Genomic DNA, 21228 nt, shown 5'->3' with positions numbered 1-21228 from the left:
CTGGAAACTTGGCATAGAAGCCTCATTTTTAGTTCTTTACGGTTTTTGTTAAAAGCTGCAGACTGTCTCAGAGATGAATAGGTCGAAAAGGTCAACACATTGATAGCCTCGAGCTTAATAAAGCCCCATATTGCCCGGACACTGTCAACGTCTGCCAGCACAATAAGCAGACTGCCCATGACCCCAGGAGGTTCAAGAGGCAAGCTTTCCTGGTCAGAGGGAGTCTGTACCCAGTCTGGCCAGGAGGCACTGAGCATGAAGAGAGGGATGCTTCAGTGTTAGTGTTTGGTTACTGTTATCTTCCCCAAGATGTCCAATAGTAAGCGGATAGTAATAATAATAATAGCAAATAAATAAATAAGTAAATAGATAAACAAACAACACAGAGCAAAAGGAATGTGGCATATTCAGAGTAAATCCTCCTTTTGAATACGTCCCAGCTTGTGGCAATGGATGGTTTAGGGCACCCTAAACCAGAAATTGCATCTGGATCATTATGTTTAATAGCACCAAGGAATCTATATTCTTGGAGTTTGGCTAGTCCCTTTTTAATCTGTTTTTAATGTTGGCTTCCAGAAGGGCATCCTGTAGATCAGAGAGGTATTCCATTTTCCGCTGCTGTTTCTGATTGTATAAATCTGCATAGAGTCTTCTCCTCAGTCATTCTCTTACAAGTTAAAAAGTCTCTTTCTTTTTAGCCTCTCTTCAGATGGAATCCATCCAGTGCCTCTGATCATCTTTATTGTCCTTCTTCACACAATTTCCTATTCTAATATGGCCTTATTAAGACTGAATGACCAGAACTACACACTGTTTTTGGGGTTTGGCTAAATCACAGATTTATACAGGAGTACTATGTGCTTTCTTTTGGTTTCCTAGTAAGTTCTAACAGTCAAGCTCCTTTGATTTTTAGTGAATGCTGCCTATTTTCAGGGGACTATACACTCTGAGTCCAAGACCTTTAAGGCTAACAAAAGCTGACATAAAGCCTATCATTGTATATATACAGTTTACGTTATTTTTCCCATTGCATTTCTTGCCATTGTCTCCAGTCTTTTAACGGAGGATAAGTACAAGAGATAGATGTAGTCTGCTTTATTTCATGACCACTTAATTTCTTACAAAGGTCACTCAAGATCACTCCTGAAATCATGTTTAAAGGTTGGTGTTACCTTCTCTTCCCCTGGCACTGTTTCATCCATTGATTGCTGCAGAGCTCTTGGGTGAGCACCTTCCACTCAGTGCTCAGTTTATTGTTTTGTTCTCAGACTTGTGTTTTATAAAATAATTACTCCAGTCATTCCATGGGATTCAAGTTATTCCTTTGGGAACGTCGGTGACTTTTTCTGCAGCAAAGAGGGATGCAAAAAATTCAGTCTTTTCTTCTCCTGTTGCCATAATTCCCTTACACCTCTTTATGCCTTGATCACCTGTTGATACCCTGGATTTCTGGCAGCTGATTCTTATGATATTCTTGAAAATGGTTTTGTTATCAGATTTTTTTTATTTAGCAAGTTATTCCTCAGCATCTCTTTTGGTCTAATTTGCTAAGTTTTACGTTTAACTCTAGAAGTTCATTCTTGTTTGTTTTTCCTCATGACTTTCACTTCTTGAAGGATGTCTTCTTGCTTCTTTCTTCTGGTCTTTTCCATTCTGGTGACTTGAGTGTGTGTGTGTGCAGGCTCTTTCATGATGTTTTCCTATTCTACATGAGTACATTTGAAAATTAACTTGAGTTATTGTACATTATTATTCTGATGGCACCTTCTGTAATCTTCATTAATATTTAACAGGCACTAGTGCACTCCTGGTTTGATGGTCAAAAATTGAGCCTTCATACTATACTTTTTCAATAGTAATTGGTTGAAGTCCACCGACAGGGACTCTGTGATAATCCTGGCACAGTGAATTTACTTAATTTGTTAGACTTTATGCTTTTTGACCCATACCACCTCTTTATCAAGCTATCTTCCATTCCATCCTTGCTATAAAATTCGTACTGTGATAGTACAGCATTGTAGTGATGCTCTTTTTCACCCTAGGTCTCAGAAGTCCCTGCTGTTTCAGCATCCTCACTGAAAATCACATGATTCTTTCTCACCGCCCCCGAGTTTTTAGAGTTTTAACATTTATGCAGAAGCCAGGCTAATTGCCTTTTTATGGACATTACTTATTTGGGACCCTATTTGGTCGTTCTTTGCTACTTCTCACCTCAACTTTATTGAGTTTTTCCTATCCTTTGTTCCCAATAGATGTATATATTTATTTATTTATTTCAATTTCATATTGCCAGCAGCCTGGTGCTATTCTGATTACAATAGAGCCCATACATCCTTGTATAGGCTGGTATACCCGGCTTCAGTCCTAAATCTTCTGGTACTAGGGGCCCTTCAAAGAATTTCCCCCCCACTCAGTAGCTTTAAACTTCACTTTTTTTTCTAGGATCTTTCTCTTCTCTTCTGTGAAATATTGGTACCCATGAACATCAGAATCATCAATTCCTGCATAGCATCCCCAAGTCTCTGTAACAGCCCCTTGCCTGTTGTTGCTGCCCAAGAAAGGAGGCTCTCGCTGCAACCATCATGGTGACATGTTTCTTTGTCCAATGTGGAGCTGGGGACAGTTAACCTGATGTATAAAGTTCCTTCGGGATCTCTTCCAGCTACAGAAGAACCTGAAATTGAGTCCTCCATCAGCTGTGGGGCACTTTTGCTGTCACAGCTCTTGTCCTTTATCCCAAGCCTTCAGTCAAGCTAGAATGTAGCATGTGCTGTAATTTCAGAGGCAGGCTGTCATAATGGCACAAATATTTATTACGGCAGAAGCAACACAGCTTGTATACAAACAAACCTAATTAAAAAACTGAGTTTCAGATTTTGTTCTTAAGATTTTTTTTTTTTTGACAAAACTTCAGATTTTGAAAGTTTTAGATTTGGGACAGTGTAGAGGACCAGAGTTGAAATACTAGTAACTAATAATATTAGTAAAGGGAATACAGGCAGTATTTTAGAGTACTTTTATTATTTTAGCTGGAAAAAGTCCTTGCATAAGGCTTCATTATAAGTCAGAAAAATGACTGTTCAAGAATAGCGATCTTCTCTCTCAGTGTATCTTCTGAAGTCAACACAACTGCTAGTAGAATGAGTTGGATGTGTTTCTGCCTAAGAACAGGCTATAAAATTCTCAGGTTTATTCTTATGACACGCCTTTAGAATTCTGATTGCAATATCATAGCCAGAAAGACTTGATTCTGTGCCCAGATCGGGGCTGACAGTTAATAAAACCATCCTTTCATGAACTTGCTTGATCTTGAAGTCACAGAGAAAGAGTAAAGGTCTTCAGTGTGTTTTTCATGGTTTTCCAACTGTATCCGTACTTCATAAATAAACTCTTATTTTGGGACACTAATGAAAATCTAGATCAGTTTGTACATGACTTGTTAATTTTTTTTTTTTCTGTTTAAAAAAAACGCTACTGACTACTAATAAGATGTATGATTGTTCTTAGAGTCAGTGAAGCTATCTAAAAGAGGTATCTCAAAAGTTGCTGGAGTACAGGTTGAATCATGGTCCCAACCCACACCCCATTTTCATGCTGAAGGATCTGCAGTACACCCAACAGAGTTTTGTTGGCTATATATAGCCTCAAACCGCTTGCATTGCTCCAGTTTTGCTTGAAAACCCAACACTTTGTGCCATGGTAACTTAGGTCAGAATCTGACTTGCACTCTGAAAAGGAACTACTAGTGGAAGGTTATTATTTACTAGGAAGCTGTTTGCACAGTCCTTAATCTGTTCCTTGCCAAATGACAGAAGAAACCAGCTCCTCGAAGAATACACCTCCCCCCTGCCATGTACCTCTACCTCTACTCTCTTCCACAGGGAAACGTTCCAACACGGGAAAGCATCCATATGTATTACCAGAACCACATGATGAAACTTTCTAAGGAGTCAGGACTGGACTCAATTGATAAAAATCCCGGTCAAGCTTCTGGTTTGCAAGCATCTGAAAGAATGGATAGTTTAGATTCAGCAGCTTCTCGTGACAGTATCTCCAGGTATCGATTTAATTTTATTTTGTGAAAGGTAGAGCGATCATGCAGAAGACGTAATTTTAGATAATGTCTAAATACTGATGAACTTTCTAATCAATGTTGAATCCTCTTTTTTATTTTTCCATGCCATTTTAATAGTGAAAACTCTGCTATATGTTACTATTCCTTTATAGCGGTGGACTCAGTTGTTGGCTTAACTCCTTTTCCACTGCATGACTACCCCACTGCTTTCTGTTTCCCTTAGAATTAGGAGTCACTGACAGGGGTTCTGATCTTGTAAAAAGTAATGGAAAATAAGAGCCTGCTGAGGATGCTTATGGGATACTGTTTTAGGAATCCAGGCATGGAGTTTGGGGAATGATCAATCATTGTGAATATTTTGTCTTTATAAAATAAATTGTCTATTGCCCACAAATCAAAAAAGGCTTTGCATTGAGAGATATTCTGGATTTGAGAGAACAAAATCCCTCTCGTACACACAGGGCAAAGATCATCTGAAGAGCCTGATTTTCTAACTGCTATGATTACAGTCCAGCAGAGCTGCACAGTTTGTGGATCAAATACCCATGCTAGTTCAGGAAAACCACCTTCCTCATTCTTTTCTGACGACAGATGCCATCAAGTCCCTTACCAAATCTACTGCATGCTCCTGCTGCTCCATGCACACAGAGGCACACGCATTCACTTCCTTTTCTTACAGAGGCAGCCTGTTCCCACTGTGTCCCTGATGTTCTTGACTTTTAAGAGACTGCAGAAATTGTCCAACATGAGGGGGAGGAGGGAGGGCTTTGGAAATCCAGCTGTTTCATAATCCGTTGCGTTCTGACATCTCTTGTTCTTCTCTGAAATGTGGCAGTATCATATTGTGTTTGATACTCCCAGCAAACTTAGTATCTTCTGTGTACAGTAAATTATGCTTAGCTTTTACTAATGACATATGGGTAGATGTTAGCAGACTGAAAATAACAAGGGCTTCTCTTTCTTTCTAATGTTATTGAAAAGCAATTGTAAGAGAGTGCCTGAGTACTGTGCTTCAACAAAATATTCACAAATTGCTCCCTAGGGTGAGCACTGGCCTTTGAGAGGTTCACTCCAGTAAAAACACCAAATCCAAGCAAATCTTTCTTGGTGGCTAGCTACCCAACTAAGCAACACCTTTGTGTTTTGTCTCAAAGTTTTACAGGAGTCAGATGACGTGAGAAAAATGTAAAGCCAAATTCTATTACCAGCTCATTTGGAGCCACTTGGATATCTGCAGGGCAGAATTTAACTCTGCAAAGTTCAGTCTCACCTAAAGAAAGAATAGTAATATCAGTCCTGCTTTCATTAAATAGTTTTTGGTCACACTGTTTACTGTAGATATAAGAAGTTATTATTATACAGCCATATTAGCAAGAACTTTAACTAGAAGCAAAGGGAAGCCAATTCCGAAACGGATTATAAAAAAGAAAGACAAATCTTGTAACGTTCATGTGTAAATTCTGCCTCTTCGATGAGATAGTATCCGGTATTGAGCTCCACTTCTGTCTTTATTTTCAGAATAACCACCCATTTGTCACCCTGCTTTGAGCATACTTACACATTTAAAATCTCTTTTCAAACTCAGAGAATTCAGTGATTCTGTGGAGCTGCTTTGCAACAGAAAAAGTTAAATCTTTCACATGTTTTACTGTCATCTCCATTTCCTCAGATGTCACAGGACCTATCAACAAAGGAATATCAAAGGCAGTATTATGACTGATTTCTCTAATCTCAAATTCTCTTTCTGGTAATGAACAATCAAATATTCTTGCACTGAGAGTATTTACAAGTTGTGCACATCTGCTATAATAATAATAACCTGTAATTAGAGGAAGCAAGAATGAGTCTGTTGATTGAATGATAATGCCATCTGTTTATTGGGGCACCCTTGCATGTCTCTTCCTGGGATTACAAAAGTGTTTATGAGGTTTTTTAGAAATGTGAAATGTTTTAAACTTCATGTGAGTTTATTGAGTGATTTTTTTTAATTGCTCAAACAAGAGAAGGGGGCATGTTACATTTCAAAGTAATGATTTCCAGTAAATGTAAAAGCAACTAATTAAATCTAAAGCATCTCTGTGATCATGGATCTAGGATTGCAATGGAAAACTTTTGGGAAGGGGCAGAGGGTTTCTAACCAGCATTCTGATTATCCTTCTTTGGTTGCCCTACACAAAATTCTGTAGTGGACATTAGGTCCATGAGTAAGATGGGCATGTCTGGAAGTACACAGGGCTGCAGAAGCACAGAAGCTATTCCATTATAATAATACATATTCCTCAGTACTCAGGACAGGAATTACTGTAGGTATCTGCTCAGTGCTCTAAACACTGGATTTCCAGAGAGAACAAACCTCCTGCTCAGTTTCAGGAACTGTAAATTTCTTGTGAAGTTCAGGGCTGACCCTTGTAAGTCTTATCGAGGGATGTTGTTCTTACCCTAGATAAAACTCTAAAAGGAGTTTCACAGATCATCCTTTGTGGGATTTTCTCTTTTAGTAGGGCCGTCATTTATTCTCAGTCATTTTTCTATACAGTAGCTAGAGGTGTAATGAGGTATTCATAATGTGATTGTTTGGTTTCTCTTTATGTATAAATACTCTCATGTATTCGAAAAGCAAAGTGCAAAAGTTCATATGGACCAGGAGGAGAAGAGACTGATGTTGATCCTTAACAAGCTCTTTGAGGAGCACCACCAGAAGGGATCAGGAGCTAGCATGGTAGAGCATTCACTGCTGTTTGTTTCCATTGACTGATGAACTGCTTATTAGGTTAAACACCTTGTGAAATTCAATAACATGTTTGGGAACTTACTAAAACTAGTTGGCTGCCTTTATGGGACTTTGCCTACAATTATGAAATAGCAGCTAGACGCAGGTCCTAAGTCACATTTCAGGATATCCAAGGTTTTGTATCCAGTTCAGTTTGTATTAATTTTTGTCCATCACAAATCACGTATTAGTTCCCAACTCTACCTGTGTATAGGCTTTTACAGGAGCTGCAGTTAGGAGCACCTGACCCTCCTGTAAGAGTGAACATACAAGTGCGGTCAGGGTGTTTACAGACACCACTTTTCGTCTGTGCTTCTCTCACCAGATGGGATAATAGGGCTTGAGGCAGGGAGTACTGGAGAAGTAACATTTGCCTTGCGAGGCAGGAGAAAGGATGGAAGGAGAGTCCCAGTTTGGGGCCGGATCTGTGTCTGATTTAGGAGCATGAATGACAGGAAATGTCTGGGATCTTTGCTTGCAGGTGTGGAGAGTGTAGTAGTTCATAAAGGTAATGCCAGTCAGTAACTAGCCCATGGACAGAAAAAAAAAACAAAACAGAAAAATTGTAAGTCACCCCTTAAACTAAAAAACTCTCTGGTAAGAGTAAATTTGTTTAGCAAAAAGGAAGTCATAAAGTAAGAAATTTCCCACTCATCAAGGATAAAAACATCTCTGCTATATATATCTCCCCATTTGAAATGGATACCCAATCAACTTTACATAAAATGCTTGAACTCGGGGCTTTTAATGAACATTCGTTTTAAAATACATAGTCCTTGAATGATTTCAAGAAGCTAATGCTTTTCAAGGTCTCCAAGGACACAAATTTGAAAAGTCACTCAGGAAGATACGCTTGGATTAAATTTATGTGATAGTCGATGACTGAGTCAACATCAGCTTTGCCAAGTGTAAATCCCTCCACTTTATTGGTGTTCTCCTTTCCTCCATGTTCAGAAGCATGTTCCTAAAGTATATAAAGAATACACAGACTGTGCTACAGGTGTTGTCTCATACACATCTCCTGACTTTCAAGGATACAGAGCAGCTGCTCAGTCAATAATTCTTCTGATGATTCATCCTTCATTTAAAACAGCTTTAAACCAAATTATTGCAGGAACTCTGTCTGGGCAAATGTTTTTATCTATTGGGATTAATAGATGTATTTCCTTTGATTTTTCTGGGACCCAGGTCAGAACTTACATGTTTTGGAGGGCAGCTGGCATATGTTTCTTCCATTGGAAACAAATGAACAGGCATGTGCTACTTTGATTTCAACAGCTGTTCTGCTTAAGGCCCTTGGAAGGTACCCTTTGAACTATGTCTGCATTTAAAATACTTCAACACCTTAGTAAGAGGTGTTGCTCTTGAAAAGAATAAACTCAGCCCTTGAGATGTAAAATAACCTGGATAACATTGTAGCACACAGACAGAAAGGTAATCTGCAAAAATAGATTGTCTTCTTGCTGCCATCTCCCTATATTTTAGCACCAAAACCTCACTGATAGTACAACAACCTGGCTATACTCCATAGGTGTATGTGCAAAGGGAAACCTCCCTCCCTCACGACCCCCTGGAGTCAGTAGCACGGAGCTCCGACCAATTTCCATGCTACTGAATCAGGCCTCTAGGGTGGATCTCCTGTTCCTGTAGGAAGCAGCATTTGCTGCTTCATCAAAACCCTGCACTGTGGAGACAGCCCTGCAGGTTTTGTCTGGAGGATGCTTGTGTGCCTTTGCACACACACAGAAATAATGAAGTGCCTTGTAAAGGGTCTTGGCCAAATGAACTGGCAGGATAGACGTGCCCCTGCCATTAATACTGTTTTTAAGGAAAGTATTTCACAATACCTTTGGCATCTTGGTGATACTTTTCTTCTATTCAAAGACCAAAGTAAGCTTTTAGCCTCAGCCTATTCTATCAAAAAAGACCATCAGTGACTGTAGGCCTAAGAATAACTGCTTCTTCATTCCACCTGTTTTGCTGTTTTCCTCCCCATTTTCCTTAAGGCAATAATTGCAAACTGTCACTTCATGCCAGCAGATTTTTTTCCTCACTTCAAGCTAGCAAGACCAAAGTAACACAGAAAACACCACTGCACTTCCCTTCTGACCTCTTTCCCAATTCTCTGTGCCCCTGGACAAACATAATGCTTGCCAAGGAAGCAAATCCCCTGCTGCCTCTGCTCAGGTGTAACACAAATGGACTCAAAAGAAGAAAAGTAGAGTGTAAATCCTGCATTTTGGGGTCCTTTCTTCTGTCATTCTGAGAGACTCAGGCACGTCACTGCATGTGTTAAAACACCAGGTCCCTCAACTTATTTCATAGACATTGGTGTTTTTCAAAGATTTTTACAGGAGAAGTAATTCTTTTACCTGCCATATGTCATTAATATATTTGCTTGTTTCCTGTTGCTATGTTATATGCTTGTATTTAATTATGTAGTTTCTTTCTCATAACTCATCCAGTTCTTCTTTTCTCCAGTAACACATAAATGCTCAATGTATGGTGTATGTCTCTGGTGTCCTGTTATATTTGATAAATGAAAGAAGATAAGGTTTTATTATATCTATTCTTTCTTTCAAGATGTGCATGTTACCTATTTTGAAATAGTTTTTAAGCTGTGATTGAAATAAATTAAATCTTCTGGAAAGAATCATCACGGCTTACTACTAAATATCAAAATGAAAGCCATCTCATGCAGAGCAGGTTATATTTGGCATGCATCTACTGGCTAAGTATCATATCCGATTTGGCTCTTTGGTTCGGAAAGAGGATTAGCCAGTGTCTGACAGCTATTTTTCTATTTGTGGAATATGATCTTACTCAGTTTTAAGGGCTCTTTTAGGAAATTGGCTTGTACCTGTGTACAAAGGTTCAGCATAGTGTATCCTTAATAAAATAGAATTTGTACAGAGCAGGTCACTTCCCAAAACATTTTTGTGGATTTTGGAAATTTCAGGGGGAAACAAAGAAAATAAAACCTCCTCACATATGTAAGTTGGTGCCCCTGGAAAGCATGTAGAGCATTGTGTTGGTTTCATATCTCTTTGAATAGTGAATAGGTGGTTGTTAGGCTTCTATAGCCCTTATATGAATATGACCATGAGCAATCTGTGTGTAGAAATGTGTTTACATGGTAACTCTAAACAAATCCTTATCTTCTCTCGGAACCTTTTTTCTCTGTGTCAGTGTTTTGCTGCATGGCGAGCATATTTGTTTACTGAACCATGTGTATAGTAATATCATTTGTATTTAACACTGTCTTTGTAACTGTTTGCGCTGCTAGCTGCTACACTGAAGCAACCATGCTGTTCTCAAGGCAGTCAACCCTTGATGATTTAGATGGACCAGACACTGTTCCTAAAACAAGTGAGCGCGCTCGACCTAGGCTTCGTAAAATGCAGAGCATGGATATGTCCTCCTCATCAGCTGACAGTGGCAGTATAGTGTCAAGGTGCTTAACTCATGCATGCTTTATTCACTCATTTACCCATACCATTATACTTACTGCAGTGTACATAAATTTGCGTTTGCAGATATGTGGTGTACAGAGTGGTTTGCATGGTTAATGGAAGCTTTACTCCCTTCTGTGTTGTGGCACAATTCTGAGGTTCAAAATCAGGGTCATAACCTAGGACTCATTTGCTGTTTCACTTCTTATTCTGTTTTGGTTTGGTTTGGTTTGCATCCTTAATTCATGTATTTTTAAATGTTGTTCCATTACATTACACTGGCTGTCTAAAACCAGGCTAAAGTCTATATTCAGCTAAAAAAGAGTATGATTTTCAGAGTTACTGAGCTGATGGTTGTTCTTATTAAAATTGGAAGCTGGAAGTGAAGTTTCTCAGCTAATCAGTTATCCTAAATATGGACATAAATGTCTAATTTTAGAAACTAAGATAGGCAAATGTTGGCCCTGCTCTTTCAATTTTTAGTTTTCCCCATATAGGAAAGATTGCTAAGTATGTTTTGATTACTTTACCATTGATTTACAGTCTGTGAGGTGTTGGAATTAAGAAAGGGAAAATAGCTGTGAAAAGATAGTGAATAATATTAATATCCAGCGCAAGAGAGAACTGTTCAGAGCCATTCACTCACTTTTTAGCAGGTAAAAACCAGGGGTTTATATGACATTGGGAAACAGTCTTTCAACTAGCATTATAAATATTATAAATACCAAATTTTATGGCATATTAGATCATTCTTTTTCAGTGTTTAAAGTGTTTTACAAATTTTTGGTGTCAATCAGTTTTGAAATGATGGGATTTTATGGTTTTGTGCATTTTAACCAGGAGGAGTGATACCGTGAATCATCAAAACACTCATCCTAGTAATAGTGTTACACATTCTAATTAAAAGTCTGCTAGAAATAAAGTGATCTGACATAGCCACGATAAGTTTGGAAGCAGTGTAAAAGAAAAAGAAATAGAACTTAATTATTAATTTTGGCAGGAGATTGTAGTGCCAACTGGCTTTGCCAGTGCCGGTTTTCTTTAAAAGTTTGTACTTTAGGTGAAAACATGGCCCCATTCATTTCATAGGAGCTATGTGAAACCTGGTTTTGTCTCTGTTGAGATACAAGAACATGCAGCCAACAAAAGACACTGAGTTGATGCCTATTGTCTAACCTATGGAGAAGGACTGGAATGGAGACTAAAAAGAGAAAGAGTGATGTTCAAGGGGAGAGGTGAAAAAAATACTTGTGAGGGATGAAAAGTGTGAAAGCAAAGCCAAGAAAGTATTTTTAAAATGATAGTGTCCAGATTCCCATCTGGAGTCATCAAGCTGCATGAATTTACATCAGCTGAGACTGTTTCAGAGCACAGAGCATTAAGAGAGAAAGTGATTATGGACATGCAAAGCCGAGAATAAGTAAGGTGAACAAGCAGAGAACTGAACAGAGTCAGTAAGAACAGTTGAAAAAGAAAATAGGTACATACAGAAGAAAAGCAGGCAGGTAAGGTAAAAATGAAGACTGTATTGAAGAACAGAGGGCAATCTAAAGGTAAGCAAGATACCCTGTTATTGGAACAGTTTTGTAATCTGAATTGTATTTCTCCATGTCAGCAATTTTCTTGTTCTTTTATTTGGAATCAGAATTGATGTGTGTGTTCAGCTCACGTTCCAGTTGTATACAGCACCCGTATGGTGGTTGTTAAAAGCACCATGTTTAGAAGGAACCCCATGGCTGCCTATCATCAATGCCCATAATGGAGCATGCTTTAAATGGATGTAACAGCAAGTCCCAATTCTAGTCAGAAAGTGTTTGAACTACTTTCAGAAAGTTAGTGTAGTTTCTCTTGATGATGATATTAATTTGCCCTTTGCTGGTGTGAAAAGACAGTGAATCACTGTGAGTTCACTGGGATGTCCTTCAGGGGGCAGATGGACTCAGATGGTCCATCTGTGTTAAGAGGAGATCATGATGGTATATTTTCTACCAGATTATATGAACTTTGAAGGCCTGGGAATGCAATGGGGTTGCTCAGCTGTCTACATAGAGGTGCAATTAACAAACTTTGCTTGGTGGTGAGCCTTGTAAGCCTCAACTCTCTCTCTTCATGCGTCCCCAACAGTGAACCTACGCAGGTCACCATGCTCTATTCTCGTCAGGGGACGACAGAAACCATTGAGGAGGTAGAAGGGGAACATGAAGAGGAAGGAGCTCATTCTGCATCAAGGCCGGAGGAAGAGGAGGTAGAAGATTATAGCCTGGGTTCAGAAGGAGCTGCATATACTCCTGATACCGATGTGCCATTGTACTCCACTGTGGATAGCAATGCAGAAGCTCCACCTTCCTATAGCAAAGCTGTCAGCTTTGAACACCTTCCCTTTGGCTCCCCAGATGACTCAGCTGGTAAGAGCCTCATGATGGTGAGCCCAGACGACAGTCGGACGGACAAACTTAATGATACAATTCTCCCTCCATTGACGCACGAGCTAACGGCTAGTGAGCTGCTTCTGAACAAGTAAGGACCTTTGTCAAGGAAAACTGTTGGTCCCAGTCTGTAAAGTTTTGTCATTACTTTGTTTTTTTTGTCTCAGAACTAGCCTACAGTTTCTGATACAGACCTTGCACTAAGTTTGACTTAAAGGAAGAAGCTCATTTCCTGTTCAGTTGTTCTAATTACAGATTTCTAAAGTGATTCAAATTCATGTTGGAAAGAATCTCTGCTTTCTCCCCAGATACCATAGCTAATTGTTCCAATTAGCATTAGATTTCTGTGCTGCAATTGTCATGGGGTCAAGGGCTTTTCTAAATATTCTTTGTGGAGAGGGCTTCTCTTCTCCAGGCAGCTGTGGTTTCAAATAAATTTCCTCTAGGGCTATCTGGGAAAATGTTTCTCCTTTAATTATTTTGGATTACTATAAGGGAACTCTGACCTTGGCAGAGTTTTTGTTTAAGCCAGTAGGAGCTGAGGACTATGTAGAGAGACCACCTTGCTAAGTACTTTCATAAGAGATAGGATACTTCCCGCTTTGCCCCTCAGACACTGTGCTCAGCAGCACAACCAGCATTGAGGTGGGGATGGTGCCGCTGCTCCTCCACTGCTTTCCAGCCTGACTCAGCTAGGGGAGAGCTTCCCTGAATGCAAGGACAAAATCTTAAAACATAGAAATGCCTTTCAGTCTGCATCTGGAGAGAGAGGCCGTGAAGATCTGACTTTGTAGATGCAGTGTCTTTTCCTCTGGTTTTCCATAGTCATTTTTGCTTTTCGGTGAGATCTCTTCTCAGGCCAGGGCACTCTACGAAAAGCAAAGAGAATTGTGAATGTATGTGAAAGTCATATCATGATTTCTTGCTGCCTTTTATATTTATGTGAGTTAGGTAAGGGGGAGAAGATTGGACACGTCTTATGCTCAAGGGCATTTACTGTATCCTAATCTTATGTCACAGGAGTATTCATAACACACCTGCTGATGGACCTCTGGAGTTTCTCCAGATTCCCATCTGTGTTGATAAATCAGATATGAATCCAGACAGGGCCACACCAGTATGGTGTGATTTACATGAGATATGTTGGTTGGGCAACTGTAGGAAAGCGGTGCTTGTAGAAGTTCTTGGGCCAGGCCGACTCGCTGGGTAAATTAAAAACCAGCATAACAGTGCTTCTAGTTATTTTGTCTGAAATTCTTGTTTTCTGAGCTTAGAATCAGGCTATTTGATTATAATAGCAAATCCCGTCTTTTTTTTTTTTTTTCCCATTGAACTCAGCAGCAGACTTTTATACTTTTTCAAAAGGAAAAATATTAGTAATTTAAAAAGCAGCTCTTGTGAAATTAATTTTCATTTCATTTATGGTACTCTGCTCCTCACAGGATGTTTCATGATGATGAGCTGGAGGAGTCAGAGAAGTTCTATGTTGGTCAGCCTCGAGTCTTGCTTCTTATTTATGCCCTGTACAATACGCTGGTGGCCCGGTCAGAAATGGTGTGCTATTTTGTGATCATCCTTAACCACATGATCTCTGCCTCCATGATAACCCTGGTGCTTCCCATTCTTATATTCCTTTGGGCCATGCTGTCGGTTCCTCGGCCAAGCAAACGTTTCTGGATGACAGCCATTGTCTACACTGAGGTATGCCACTGTTTTTGCAACCCCATGTCTAACACAGAAAAGTTAAGTTGTAAGCTTTGCATGGTCTCTTTTCTGTTTTTGATCCCTAGGATCATATTAATTCATATTAATGTAAATATTTGCTGAAGTCGTCAGCAATTTCTGTGGTATGAAAAGGTCTTGCCTGTGTTTTTCTTCATTGCAATGAGCAATATCCTTCCTGGCATGTAAGGCAGTTATGACAAGAACAGACCATTTGCAAACAGCTACTATATAACTGGCAATCAAGAGACAGCATACACTGCTTGTGCTATCTCAGGTACCACTGAGCATCATCTGTTGGTAAATGTTGATTGACTTTATTACTGAGGAAATGTGAACTGGTTTTCCTCTGTAGCAATGAATATGCTTGTTCATCTTCTCATAAAACCGACAAAGTAGTCCTATTTCTCCCCCCTTAATGTCACAAGGCTATTGTATCTGCCATGCTTATAAAACACCCCAAGTGTGTTGTGTTTCTGAACAGGTGGCCATTGTCATCAAGTACTTCTTCCAGTTTGGTTTCTTTCCTTGGAATAAATATGTGGATTACACAAAAGATAAACCTTACCATCCACCCAATATTATTGGTATTGAGAAGAAAGAAGGTTATGTGCACTATGATCTTGTTCAGCTCCTTGCTTTATTCTTCCACAGATCCATTCTAAAGGTAATCTGAGTTCAAGTAGTTTCTTATTTTATGTTTAATTTTTAGGGGTTTTTTTTTTAGTGACTCGTGATATAAGAAAGTCACTCATTTGGATATTAGGAAAAACATCTTCACAGAAAGGGTTGTCAAGCATTGGAACAGGCTGCCCAGGGAAATGGTTGAGTCCCCATCCCTAGAAGTATTTAAGACATGTAGATGTTGTGCTTAGGGACATGGTTTAGTGGTAGACTTGGCAGTGTTAGGCTTATGGTTGGACTTGATGATCTTAAAGGTCTTTTCCATCCTAAGTGATTCTATGATTCTGTGATATCCCAACACAATGGATTTGTCTTTCCCCTTGTGAGCACATGACTGAGCTTAGCAATGCCTGAGATAAATACTGTGACAGAAATACAAGGTTGAAATGCTCTCTTCTTTTTCTACTAGTGCCATGGATTATGGGATGAAGATGAGAAAGGGGACAGCTCCAGTAACAAAGAGGATACTGATGATGAGCTCTCTCTGACAGGAGGCAGGAGAGACTCTTCTGCCTCTTTGAAATCTGTCAATCTTGCGGCATCGGTGGAGTCCATCCATGTCCACTTCCCCGAGCAGCAGACTGCCATCAGGAGGAAGAGCTCTAGCAGCATATCACAGCTTTCACACAGGTCCAGTTTCTCCTCACACAGATCTAAGAGAGGTAAATGTCATGGCATTTCTGGGATTTGAAGAGCAAACATTCATTTCCCATAGGATCATCCTGCTGAAACCTTGTGCCAGTTGCTGTGGAGATCCCAGAGGCTACTGAATGCTGCTGCTCCTCAGTGAGGAAATAGGATATGAACCAAAGTATCTTCATGTTTGAAAACAGTCCAAGCCTTCTTAAAGTTCAAATGGAGAGCCATACTTCGTGATTCACTATGTTTTTAAAATGACATTATCCAAAAGCTGGGAAAGGAATGCTCAGTGTGGCCCAGATCCAGACTTTCTGGTTCAGTGTATCTCCAGCTAGAGGCAATGCAAAGCATATGTATTTTTCATATCTACATTTGATGATACTTGAAGCGAGAAAAAGTTTTGATTAGGTATATTGAAGCAGATTACCTGTCCCATCTTGTAAAAAGGATGGGCTTACTCTAGCCTGAATGTATATATTACCAATTGAGTCAGATCAATCAAATACTTGCCTTTATCACTAGTCTTCTGTTTTTATACTTATTAATCAAGTTTTGATCTGCCAGTGATTAAACCTTTACTGGATGCTCTCAAGATTTTATCATATTAGAAAAAAACATAAGAATTAATTTCAAAGCTTCTTTCAAACGTGGGACTCATACGGGATGGAAGTCTCGAGGTGTGTTACTTTCCAGTTTTTGTATTTAAACTTTGATTTTGAATTAACTTCTCTTTCCTTCCCTTTTTTTTTCAGGAAGTACCAGTACACGAAACAGCAGTCAGAAAGGAAGCAGTGTGTTAAGCATCAAGCAAAAATCTAGAAAAGAGCTTCTTATGGAAAAGTTTCGAGAACAAATGATCAAAGCTAAGGCCTTTACAATTAAAAAGTGAGCAATGTGAGGAGTTATGTGGGTTTGGGGGGAGGTTCCAAACAGTAAAGCAGTAAACCAGCATTTTAAAGACAGCAGGTTACTACTTCTGTTAATTCAAGGGGATGAATGGGTACATTTACAGTTCATTGTATGCGGGTGCTTTCACGCTAAGTGCCACCAGCTGAACATCAGACAAATCAGCAGTTGTTCAAATAGCATCTGCCTGATAAAAAAAGCTAAATATCCTGTGTGAACTTGGTTGGTTATGTATATTTCTACTGAACAAATGCTAATACAGTGCTTTAGAAGCAATCAGAACAAGGGACTGGTCTCAGTGAAACCCTGTGAAGGCTGTCAGAGTACATCTTAGATATCTTTAGAAACATTAATCATATCACACCCAGCCATTCTTTTCTTCAGTGCAAGTTACGGTGTTGTTAAATCACATTGTGGTCTGTGTTGTTCTAGGACTCTCCAGGTGTATGTGCCCATCAGACAGTTTTTCTACAATCTTATTCATCCAGACTACAGTGCGGTGACTGATGTGTATGTGCTGATGTTCCTCGCAGATACAGTGGACTTCATCATCATTGTGTTTGGATTTTGGGCTTTTGGGGTATGTCACAGAGGCATCTATCTATCAGTCCTCAGTAGGATTTACATGCTGTAGATGCTAAGTATCATGTCAGTGTCCTCATTCCTTGACCACTCTGTTATATTTTCCTTTTCAGAAACACTCTGCAGCAGCAGATATCACCTCTTCATTATCAGAGGACCAGGTCCCGGAGGCATTTTTGGTGATGGTGCTCATTCAGTTTGGTACCATGGTGGTAGACAGAGCACTGTACCTCAAAAAGACTGTCATGGGAAAGGTCATCTTCCAGGTCATCCTTGTTTTTGGAATACATTTCTGGATGTTCTTTATCTTGCCTGGAGTGACAGAAAGGTATAACCCTTATAATCAGACAATATGGGTTGAATACTGATGCTCTACCAAGTAGTTTGTATTTAAATTTGAAATGGTTATAGCTAAGCTTCAGAATCATGACCAGGTTTCTTCTTGGTCTCATTTCTCTAAGCAGAATGTTGGAGTGCATTTCCACAGCAAGAACTGTGGCCAACATAAGCTTGAGGAAGAATTAATTACATAAGTATGTACAGAAATATAGGCCAAAATGCAAGCAGGTGAAAGAGAACTTGCCTGTAAGTGAGTGATTAGAGCCCTCACCTGAGACAATTGTTGGCTTCTGATTCGGTTCCCTACTCCCAAGACTGCTGCACGCTGGTTTAGAAGAATGAGTAGAAAATGTCTCTTTCAGGGTACTTTATAATTTAGCACTTACCTGGAATGTGTGAACTGTGGATTTAAATCTCCTTAGACTGAGGAATGTCTAAAGCCCGTGTCTTTTCTGAAGACCAAAAGGTGTCCTCCCCTGCTTCTGCCACATGGCTCTGGGAGGCCATGTGGAGGTGATCACCTGCTGCGTGAAATCTTGTATCACATGCCTGGCGAGGTTCATCCCCAAATCTAACATTTCTCATTGCATGGCTCAAGGCAGTTATCACCTCAGTCTGCACTGCAGAGGTGTTAAGGTTCCATCTCTAGTGCTCAGCTAAGTCCCCTCTTACTTAGGACTTTAAATTGCCTTGAAGTATTTACCTGAGTCCATTGACTATACAGGGAAATTGAGTATGTCACCTGGGCACATCACACTTCATTTACAGTCAAGTTATTTTACTGGGAAAAAACAGAATAAGTGCATAGTGTAAAGACAGACTGAAAGGTCTCATTTCCTCTCAAAAACAAATGTTTTATTTTTCCTCAGTGCAGCAGTAATTGTGCCCCAACTTGAAAAAAAAATGCATTTTTCAAGTGGATCTCCTATCTGCTGCGTATTGAGAATTGATATGAAACTTTTGGCTTGATTTGGTCACTTGAAAGGCAATAAAATCGTTTTGACTTTTTCTGTGCTTTTATGAAATTTATATCAAGTTGTTAATCCCAAATCTGCATCTGAAACCTCCTGTATTCCTTCTAAGTCAGGCTGATTTTTAGAAGCTCCTGCAAATTTCTTAATGAAAATATTTTGCAGGATGTAATTGAAAATACTGGATCATGTCATGATGAGGGTGGTGAAACACTGGAACAGGTTGCCCAGAGAAGTGGTAGATGCCCCATCCTTGGAAACCTTCAAGGACAGGATGGATGGGGCTCTGAGCAACCTGACCTAGTTGAAGATGTCCCTGCCAATTGCAGGGGGGTTGGACTAGATGACCTTTAAAGGTCCCTTCCATCCCAAAGCATTCTGTGATTCTATGATTCTATGTCTGGCTCACAAATCCTGTCCATCATGAGGCATCTCCTGCAGTTCCCCCGTGCTATTGAACTGCAGTCAGGACTGGCACATGTTTACCAAGATGGTCAGGGGGGTGGAGCACATGACATGTGAGGAGAGGTTAACGGAACAGGGTTAGTTCAGTCTGGAGAAAAGGAAGTGAAGAGCTGTCTTCAGCTACCTATTAAGAGGGCATTGAGAAGGAGCTAAGCTCTTTTCAGATAGGACAAGAGGCCACAAGTTGGAAAAAAGGGAAATTCCAGATAGATATGGTGAAAAATCTTTTCACCATGACAGCAGTCGAACACTGGAGCAGGTTGCCTAGGCAGGTTGTGGGATCTTCATCTTCAGAGATATTCAAAACTCAACTGGACAGGTCCCTGAACAATTTGGTGTAATTAGACCTGATTCAAGCAAGGAAGGGTGAAAAAGATGATCTTCAGAGGTCACTCCAACTTAAATTCCTGTATGAGTTCATGACCTTGGAGGTGCCCCTGTGAACACAAATATCCATTAAAGCTGCCTAGATTCAGTCCAGATGTCAGCCCTCTGAAAAGCCAAGAGAAGCAGTGTCTACCCACACCTCACAGAGGGATGTGCCATTGCCGGGGCTGAGGGCAGACTGGCCTATGTTGGGCAGCAAGGCACCCCTAGCATCTGGAGGGAGAGGGCACTGCCCCAGAGCCCTCACTCTTTGGGAAGCCTATTTCCAGTCTCTCCCCTGTGACCCTGAGGTGACTACAGATGCTGTTTATAGACTTTCTCATCCAGCATCTTTCAAATACTGTTTTAACCCTGCAGTGGGGTCAGAAACCAAGGGCTTTTCACAGGATCTCAGGAAAGGGAAACTGCCAGGAGCACAAACCATTTCAAGCTAATTTGGTAATACACAGATACAAAGCTCATCATTTTCCTTTATCTGTCTTTTCCATTACAGGAAATTTAGCCAGAACACAGTTGCCCAGCTCTGGTATTTTGTGAAATGTGTTTATTTTGGCTTATCAGCATATCAGATACGCTGCGGATATCCAACTCGTGTTCTTGGCAACTTCCTCACAAAAAGTTATAACTATGTCAACCTGTTCTTATTTCAAGGGTAAGTCTAGACCTACTGCCCTCCTCCTTTCTTTTGTGAAATAAGGATCTGTTACCATGAGATGCTGGGGTTATTCATGACTTCTCTTCACAGGCTTCTGGAAACGAGACAGTAAATTTTGCACAGCACACTGTGGACTACAAGGCATATGTCCCTTGTAGTCCACAAAAAATCAATTTCAGGAATGTAAATCTCAGAAAAATCAGTCTCCCACTCTGAATCCAGAAGCCTGACATACCAGTCAGCCATTCAGGCCCCTATGGAAGAGACATTTTTAACACTTCTAAGAAATCACTTCTGTGAACAGAGATAGGGGCTACACATTGTGCTAGAAAACAGGTAATGTTATTTTCTCTGCAGTTGTAAAAAGCAGTAAGGCATCAATTCCCAAAGAGATCTTTGGAGCAGGTCTACAGGCTCTACCTTAGCAGGTGAGCACAATAAAGTGAAAGACAATACACAGGAGAAATAAGAGCTATGCATCAAAAATGTTTCCTTTGTGTATCTTTTGAGAAGTGCTGCACATTTGAAACTCTTCAGGAGTTAGGAGTGATAGTGCAAGTAACAGGCACAGCGTCACCTCAGAGTGAAATGTGGTGTTAAGGAGGCATACTCCACCCTCCACTTATGCTGTTACCATGGTGTTGTGATTAAGCCAGTTCAAAGCATATACGTATTTCACAGAAAAGCTGGAATAATTTCAGCCTTTTCCCAATATTTTCATTATGGGCTTGTAGCATTCCAGTAGGAAAAGTTACAGAAGAAAGCTTTCTTCACATGAAACAGTCTTTGTGACCTGGCCAAGCAGAAAAGTGTGGGACTAGTAAAGGGAATGATGCACTTGGAACAGCTGCTATATGCATGTTGGTTTCCTGTTAGCCCACCTTCTTCTGCTGCTTAATCCTGAGTCATAACGCCTAATTCTATATGCAGCTGAGGACCGCCCACCTACTGCAAAGAAGCTGTGCACCACTTGGTGTAAGGAGGTATAAAGCAAATTCCCACCATCCTGTGGAAAGGATGTTCCTCTGCTCCTCTCCCAAGTCAGAGGACTTTGGGGATACAAGAAAGTCTCTCTTGTACCATTCCATCAGTGGTTCAATCGGAATTACTGGGCACAATGATGCAAAAGCATGTTTATGGCCTGACAAGGAGATC

General features: G+C 40.1%; 1 protein-coding gene across 4 annotated transcripts in view; it reads left to right on the top strand.

The window, feature by feature from the left end:
* The window catches only part of PIEZO2 (piezo type mechanosensitive ion channel component 2), a 483849-nt gene that overhangs the window by 448749 nt on the left and 13872 nt on the right, over positions 1-21228 (top strand). For 2 of the 4 annotated variants that reach the window (XM_087756825.1, XM_087756843.1), the window contains 10 exons: positions 3882-4057; positions 10132-10299; positions 12422-12814; positions 14166-14424; positions 14930-15112; positions 15539-15791; positions 16521-16653; positions 17107-17254; positions 17370-17584; positions 19912-20070. In XM_087756825.1, coding sequence (XP_087612951.1) covers positions 3882-4057; positions 10132-10299; positions 12422-12814; positions 14166-14424; positions 14930-15112; positions 15539-15791; positions 16521-16653; positions 17107-17254; positions 17370-17584; positions 19912-20070 — 2087 coding nt within the window. The remainder of the gene's footprint in view (positions 1-3881; positions 4058-10131; positions 10300-12421; positions 12815-14165; positions 14425-14929; positions 15113-15538; positions 15792-16520; positions 16654-17106; positions 17255-17369; positions 17585-19911; positions 20071-21228) is intronic. The other 2 variants (XM_087756833.1, XM_087756854.1) reach the window with 1 other exon arrangement.

This window comes from Nipponia nippon, unplaced genomic scaffold, assembly GCF_047370975.1.
Source record: "Nipponia nippon isolate SJK-2023a ecotype South Korea unplaced genomic scaffold, ASM4737097v1 scaffold_1, whole genome shotgun sequence".
Lineage (NCBI taxonomy): Eukaryota > Metazoa > Chordata > Aves > Pelecaniformes > Threskiornithidae > Nipponia > Nipponia nippon.
Note: the sequence above shows the minus strand (reverse complement) of the source record. Positions and strands in the feature narration are given on the sequence as shown.